Source organism: Nanorana parkeri, unplaced genomic scaffold (genome assembly GCF_000935625.1).
Source record: "Nanorana parkeri isolate BGI_ZX_2015 unplaced genomic scaffold, ASM93562v1 scaffold3836, whole genome shotgun sequence".
NCBI lineage: Eukaryota > Metazoa > Chordata > Amphibia > Anura > Dicroglossidae > Nanorana > Nanorana parkeri.
In genome coordinates, this window is record NW_017310104.1 from 1 (window position 1) to 8,167 (window position 8,167).

Below are 8,167 nucleotides of genomic sequence, written 5' to 3' on the forward strand. Positions count from 1 at the left end.
ACACACACCATACACACACACCATACACACACACCATACACACACACCATACACACACACCACACACACACACACACACATACACACCACACACATACACACCACACACACACCACACACACACACCATCCATACACACACACACCATACACACACACACCTGATTGTGGTGTACGCCTTGCACATGCTCTGCGGTCCGTTGCATGCCGAAGCATTGCTGTGCGTTGTGATACGCTGTGTTGCGATTACATGTACGCATGTCACAACACAACCACGCGGCGCACAAACCATTTTTTACGCCAGTCGCTTATTTACTGTTTTGCGTTTCTTCGTTATTTTACCGTTTCGCAGATATTTGTTATTCGCCACGTAAGTTTCAGATTCGGGGGGAGGGGGGGAAGTATTTTTGGGGCACTGACACTGATTTTGGTGCTTTTATCGGTTTGTATTTGTATCGGTTTCGTATTGATTTGTACAATTATCGCTACATAATGAGTCGCACCCTCTTTGTATTCTCCCGCGCTTCCAGACAATATAGCGGATCAGAACCTCTGTCCCGGGTTCCTCCATTTCTCAAGACGTGTACAGAAGGGCTGAACGTTACATTGTCACATGACACCCCAATACATAGTCAATGAAGAGCACCCTTCTAAGGTATAGGGGGTGTAACAGGAAGCTGGATGAGGGTCTATACAGAGCATTCAGGAAGTATTCAGGCCCCTCACATGGTGCAGCCTGAGGAATCTACACTCGGCACTCCATAATGACAAAGTGACAACACAATTGTAGAAATGTCTGGGAATGTATTGTGGGATCTCACATGTGCATAAGTATTCACACCCTGTACTCTGGTGAAGCTCCTTTGGCAGCCATTACAGCCTCCAGTCTTTTTGGGGATGACGCCAGAAGCTTTGCGCACCTGGATTGGGGGATTTCCGGTCACGTTGGATGGGGACCGTCGGCCATTTTCAGGTCTCTCCAGAGATGTTCAATAGGGATCAGGTCAGGCCTGAGCTAAATGTCAAATGTTGCCGCAAAGCTTCTGAATGCCAATGTGAGATTTCAGTGTTTCCATTATCAGACATTTGTGTCATTATGGGGTACTGAGTGCCGATCAGTATCAGGCTGCAACATGTGAAGGGGGTCTGAATACTTCCTGAATGCACCGGTCACATTGTAGGCCCCGTGCTGCAGGGTGTGGACAATGAAATGGGATCCGTTCGGCCGTTCTGATGATTTTGTGTATTTTCAGGATGCCGATAAAAACATTATAAAGCTTCTGAAGGAACGCGGCCGCTTGGTGCACTGCACCACCTACAAACACAACTACCCCTTCTGCTGGAGGTGAGGACCTGTGTGGGCAGAACGTTCCCCGGCTGTGTATGGTGACCTGTGACCTCACTCCTCCATTCTGTCCTCAGGTCAGACACCCCCCTCATCTATAAAGCCGTTCCCAGCTGGTTTGTTCGGGTGGAGCACATGGTGGACAAGCTCCTGAAAAACAACAGTCAGTGTTACTGGTAAGAGGATTCCGTCTTCATGGTGTGTACTATAAATATGCAATGTCCCCAATGTGTGACCTGTGCGAGCCAACAGTGCCGTGTACAGTCCGTCCGGGTCATGAGGAGGGTTCCAGCACCGAGGTATGTTCTGGAATGTTTTATTTCACTTTTGTATCTCCTGGAATGACTTTCCTCTTACAGTACAAGCGTATGTGTCCCCCTTGTCCCCCCCCTTGTGCCCCCCTGGTGCCCCCCCTTGTGTCCCCCTTGTGCCCCCCCTTGTGTCCCCCTGGTGCCCCCCGCGAGTATCATCATTACACTGAACCGTCACCCCATCAGAATGCAGCTCTGCACGCTGACATGAAATCATCTCACTTCAATCTACTTCCTGGTCCTCTTCTGGCACAAATGATGTAATAATGCCCCAGCGTTGCATCCTGGGAAGGTGACATCAGCAGAGCGTTGCTGGGAGATCTCCCCTCAGAGGGTGTGCATGTAAAGTGAGGTGCACCAAAATGAAGATTTCAAAACCGAATCGAAACTAAAATGTTTTTTTTTTCTAACCTTTTCAAAATTGTTTTAATATTTTATTTTGTATAAACTTTCATTTTTTATATTTATTTACTTTTATTACATTTTTTTTTTTAACTGTTGGGTCTCTGGGGGAATATTGGGGTTCTACACAGACCCCTCATATTTCCCTTTTAAAATAGAAAAAGAGATTGAAAACACAGAGACAGAGTCCTAAGTCTCTTTTTCTGCAGCCCCAGTTATGAATGAACAGGAAGCCCCTATATTGAGTGTTCCTGTCCATTCATAACTTGTGGAGATAGTATGTTTGCCATGTACACACCTGATGTAGATCACTTCCCATTCATTCATAATTGAGGATATAGTAACCATTTTCTTCAATTATTTACAAACACTCGGCGATCTCCGATCACCCCTCTCCATCCTGACGCGCTGTCACAGGAGGCTGAGCGAGCGGTGTGGGGAGGAGAGCTCGGCCTCATGTGACAGCTGACTCCTCCCCTGCACCGCCTCCTGTGACAGCTGTCTCCACCCCACACCGCTCTCCTGATCTGTCACAGGAGGCAGAGCGGTGCGGGAGGAGAGACGCCGGCTGCTCACCTCGCTCTCCTCCCCCCTCACCGCTCGGCCTCATGTGACAGCCTTCTCCTCCCCCGCACCGCTCGGCCTCATGTGACAGCTGACTCCTCCCCCCTCACCGCTCGGCCTCATGTGACAGCTGACTCCTCCCCCGCACCGCTCGGCCTCCTGTGACAGTTGCTCTCCTCCCGGCTGGGACACAGAGAAAGAAATGATCGTTGTTGCCCTTATAGCCGACCTTTACCCCGACCTCTACCCCGACCTGTACCCTGACCTGTACCCCGATCTTTAACAACAAAGACACCTGTGGAAATGTTCAGTGATGGCACTTTACAATCACATACAGATAGATCATTGCCGGCCTTGCATTCCTTGTTTGTCTTTTCTTCCCCAGTCTTCTCACGGCGGCCATGTTTACTAAGGGCAGATTATAGCTCTCCTTTTACTTCCTGGATTACTGGCACATGTGACTAGGACATGTGACCATGCACATCATCTCAGGGGAGATCTGGTGAGATTACAGATGAGATTTCCCAGCAATGCTCTGCTGATGGCAAGGCAATCCCAGGATGCATTGCGTCTGCAAACTGAAGTCATTTTGCCCTTTCAAAGCAGGAAGTGAATGCTCTGCCAGTGTAAGTATTTCAGAACACACTATCAGCGAGTCTTAGAGACCTCTTCTGCTCTGTTCTAGATTTCCTATTTATAAGTCTCCTAATTCTCCGGATCTCTCATCAGCGTTGTCAGTTCCTGTCTCCTATGTGTCACCTGCATTGTCCTGGAGCAAGTTAGGGAATTGAATTAATGAATCTCATTAGCGGAGAGTGTCGGCCTCCCCGGCGCCCAGAAAAGAGGCCAACGCGTTTCATCTCCGCTATCTGGAGGGAATGAGAACTTATTAATAGAGGTTCAGGAGCCTCCGGCTGCACTCGTAACCCACTTATCTCTCTTTGTACATCCACTTCACTCAGCGCCCCTCATATATGTGCGCGTGTATATGTGCGCGTGCGTGTCACATTCTGTATTTGTGGAACAGCAATGACGTGCAGATCACAGAGGGTTACACGTGTGTAATATGTTGGTGTGTGACTTGTTTGCATGTCTTTATTTTGAGTTTCCCATCTTCAGAGCCATAGATTTTAAGTGTTCTCGCCCAATCATCAGCTTTGATCTTTGGGGGGGGAGGGGGGGTCTAAATACCACCATCTCTGCATTGTACCCCTCGCAGATATAGTAGGGGACTATTTTCTTGATGGTACAGGACACAGGCAGATTTAGAGACGATTGGGTAATATGCCGGTATCATTAGGCGATTGGATGAGCAGCGTTGTGAAGAACGTTATATAACCCCTCCCCCTCCCCATAGACCCCCAGCTTTTGCTAGTGTTCTTAGGTGACGTCTCCTCTCTGCTGAGTGGACCTCCTTTTCCTGCGATGCTTCAAGCCAGTCCCTGTTGTGTCCGGCCATGACAACAACTGCATGGCTTGTTTGGATAGACGCTGCCAGCAGGTGAGTCTCTGTCCATGTCCCCCTGTACTCCTCTAGGTGTTCCTTGCAGTCTTCTGGGGCCCCCGCGCTCTGCATTGGCCGCATGTTGCGGCCGTTATTTTGGGTCCACAGGCCAGTCTATGGATGTGCTGGCAGTTGCACCACCTCAGCTGGGCACGCTTGCGCAGTAGCGTGGTGGCCATCTTGCTACTCCCGGAGGTGTACATGCTGCAATTAGCACGGCCGTGTGGGCCAGCGGTCATCTTTGTACTCTGGCTGGAAGGCTTCATTGGTGTTGGGACTTCTTAGCAGGAAAGTTGTCTGGTGGTAAACACTCTGGGGGACTCCTCATTAACTCTTTAGATTCTGGTCTGTGATTACCCTTACAGGGCCCCTCACTATGGTGGAATCAAAATGCGAAGGGTCTTGGGGGGTAAAAGGATAGCCAGCTCCATAGCTACCAATGGCATGGGGGGTTGCCAAGGGTTTCCCCCACAGACTCTGCTCAAGGCAGTCTGTCTGTTAGCCCTCCTTTAGGCTCACTGCTCTATTGCCCCATTAGGGGGTGTCACATTGTCCCTGCTTTAGCCAGGAAGATTTTGGTCATGATTGAGGCGTAGAACAGTAGAAAGGCGTCATGGCACACTCACAAACCAGCATGTAAAACAACTTGTCTCACCACTAAGGACAATGACAGAGGTTTGGATACACGGCTTCTGCAGAGGATGTGTAAGCCGCACTGCCGCGCCAAGGCACCTCTTATAGTGCGGTCCTAACTCTAAACTATGAGAGTCTCCATCTTGGAGCACATGGGGCAGAAGATATCAAATTGGGTGCAGGCCTGTCAGGAGGAAGCCCCGCCTCCTTAAAAGGTACAGAAACACACAAGGGATCCCGCACATCCCATTGGCAGCTGAGAAACCCCATGCGTCGCTGCACCAAATCGGTAAAGCAAAACAAACGACAAACGCACTCAACAATTTGTTACCAGTTGTACAGCGCGGTGCACACGAAATGGGCTTTGAACAGTAGAACAGTAGAAAGGCGTCATGGCGCACTCACAAACCAGCATGTAAAACAACTTGTCTCACCGCTAAGGACAATGACAGAGGTTTGGATACACGGCTTCTGCAGAGGATGTGTAAGCCGCACTGCCGCGCCAAGGCACCTCTTATAGTGCGGTCCTAACTCTAAACTATGAGAGTCTGAGGCGTAGGGCCGCAGAGGGCATAATCGCAGTCCACCTTCTCTTTCCTCTTCCGATCACTAATAGACACAGCTTTGGCTACTGCCCCTTGTACTTGAGGAGGACATGCCTTCTCCAACTCTCATGTTTCCTTACTGGAGGAGTGGCCTTTGGTGATGGTGTCATCAAAAATGTGTGACATCATGTCAGTGCTCATTGATGAGGAGTGAGAGTGTCTAGCCTTTGACCCACCTGTACCGGCTCCCCCCGCGGTCACCAGTATAGGGTTAGGGTGAGACAAAAGTGACCCGTTAAGACATTCCCTTGTAAAGGAAGTGCTCTGTGTATTGGCCACATCCTTGGCAGTTATTTGCTCCTCTGAAGTGATTTCTAGGTAACCGGGCGGCACTGGAGGTGGATACTGCCATCTTGTGTCCTAACAAGCCCCCGGCGGCACTGGTGGTGGATGTTCCGGCATTTAAGGACAGCTGGCCCCTTATGTCAGCTTTTAAGTCTTGGGTCTTTTTTCAGTCCAGATGTGCAGGCTCCTACGGTTCAAGTACTGGTCTTTGGCGGCTTGTAAGAAGTCCCTAGGAAGGATCGGCTTTGTGGAAGAAGGTGTCTTTGTAGAGGATTTGGACAACTTTAACAAGCAGTGTACTGGTGGTAAGAGCACCAGAACTGGGCCAGAAAAATCTGGTATGTGGACATCCTTTGGCTACTAACAGACTCCTTGTGGCCACTTCCAGACCAGCCGGAACTGCTGTCTCAGGGTCTGGTATGCCATCCTACGTTTTGGTCCCTGGCTTTGATTGGCTCGGCTGTTGAAGGCCAGTTTCTTAGGGATAGAGGTCTGTCTAACTTGGTCATTCCTACACTCTTGCATGCCAGAAAGTCCTTCTCTCCTAAGGTGTACCACCGCACCTGGTGGGCTTACTCTGGCCGGTGCAGACAACGGACATTTCTTAGTTGGAAGTACTCCATGCGATGGGTTCTGTCCTCGCGCCAATCGGGGCTGGATCAATATTTGTCCCTAAACACTCTCAATGGAAACATTGCGGCCTTGGCCCTCCTTTTTCTGTGGCTGCTGGCCTATCATTCCTCGATAAAGACCTTTGTTCTGGTAGTCACTTCTCTGGCTCGCCTGCGGGATCTCAATCTAGTGCTTTCATCTTTACAGGGAGCTCCCTCTGATCGCAGACCTTGGATCCCATGTGCAAGGTGGTCTTGTCTCTTATCACCTCCACTAGAAGGGTTTCAGGGTTGGCGGCACCTTCAGGGAACTGCTGCTTGTGCTTTGCTAGGATAAGGCTGTTCTTGGGCCTAGTGATTCTTTTTTACATACGGTTATGTCCTTGTTTCACCTCAATCAAGACATTGTCCTGCTCCAAAACATCCTAGGGAGGTTTCCTTCCGCTGCTTACATGTGGTTCAGGCCACCCTCTTAATTAGGGACCTCACATGAGGATCACTGCCTCTCCTTCCACCATTTCTCAGTGGATTAGACGGGTCATTGTGTATGCCCTAAGGAGCACTCTACAAAATCTGTCCGTGCCTCTTGGGCCCTTTGGCATCAGGCCTCTGCTCTTCCGATTGGTAAGACTGTCATGTGGTCACCTGGTCTTCTGTTCACACATTTACTAAGTTTTACCAGGTGAATGTTCGGGCCTCTGATGCTAGTTTCAGCTGGAAGGTCCTTCAGGCTGCTGTCTGAGTGGAGTTTTCCCCTGGTAGGGTCCCCCGGCTCCCCTCGCTTCCTCACACTGCAACACGCAAAGGGGAAGAGAGGAAGGAAAAGAGAAGAAGTATCACAAAGAAATGCCCACGGAGGAGGAGGAAGCCGTATCTCTAGTGCCCCGTATACCCCGTAGAATTGTGTACGTCTTCCATGTTTAGAATGCATTTTGTGGATGTAGTCCTCGTTGTCTTTCCATTCCTTCAATGTCTGGGAACTAACATGCGAGCCGCATTAATAAGGGATCTGGCATTGCGTGTTCCAAATCTGAGCCGACACGACCTCCTCAGTCACCGCCGGTATCTTACTCCAATCTATTTAAACAGCATAAAATGTCGTATTTATTTATAGGGTTAGGGTTACACCACCCAGGGGAAACACGGTAGTATCTGGGGTGTGGGGTGTCTGTGATCCTCGTAGTATCTGGGGTGTGGGGGCCCCATGGGAGCAGATGATTGTACAGTTATTACAAATGTTCTGTTTGTCAGGGTCCCCGAGTTTGTACGAGAGAAGAGATTTGGGAATTGGCTGAAGGATGCCCGCGACTGGGCCATATCCAGGAACCGCTACTGGGGCACCCCCATTCCAAGTCATGGCGCCCCGTGTCTTGCAGGTGGTGTGTGTGGGCTCGCTGGCAGAGTTGGAAGAGCTGACTGGAATAAAAGTGACAGATTTGCACCGGGAAAGGTGAGTTCTATCGGCTGCTAATGTTCCATCACTTGTATGTGACAGATCCCTACTGATCAGAGGAAAGAAACCGGTGTGAGGACTCCGGCTCTGAGATCCCTTTCCCAGGTGTGAGCACTCCGGCTCTGAGATCCCTTTCCCAGGTGTGGGCACTCCGGCTCTGAGATCCCTTTCCCAGGTGTGGGCACTCCGGCTCTGAGATCCCTTTCCCAGGTGTGGGCACTCCGGCTCTGAGATCCCTTCCCAGGTGTGGGCACTCCGGCTCTGAGATCCCCTTCCCAGGTGTGGGCACTCCGGCTTTGAGATCCCTTTCCCAGGTGTGGGCACTCCGGCTCTGAGATCCCTTCCCAGGTGTGAGGACTCCGGCTCTGAGATCCCTTCCCAGGTGTGGGCACTCCGGCTCTGAGATCCCTTCCCAGGTGTGGGCACTCCGGCTCTGAGATCCCTTCCCAGGTGTG

General features: G+C 50.5%; 1 protein-coding gene across 1 annotated transcript in view; it reads left to right on the forward strand.

The window, feature by feature from the left end:
- Positions 1 to 1,204: 1,204 nt before the first annotated feature.
- LOC108803532 (isoleucine--tRNA ligase, cytoplasmic-like) overlaps positions 1,205 to 8,167 on the forward strand; it is a gene marked incomplete at its 3' end in the record, with an annotated part of 26,228 nt that continues 19,265 nt past the window's right edge. Inside the window, 4 exon segments of the mRNA XM_018575366.1 lie at positions 1,205 to 1,344; positions 1,422 to 1,520; positions 7,511 to 7,612; positions 7,614 to 7,709. Coding sequence (XP_018430868.1) covers positions 1,205 to 1,344; positions 1,422 to 1,520; positions 7,511 to 7,612; positions 7,614 to 7,709 — 437 coding nt within the window.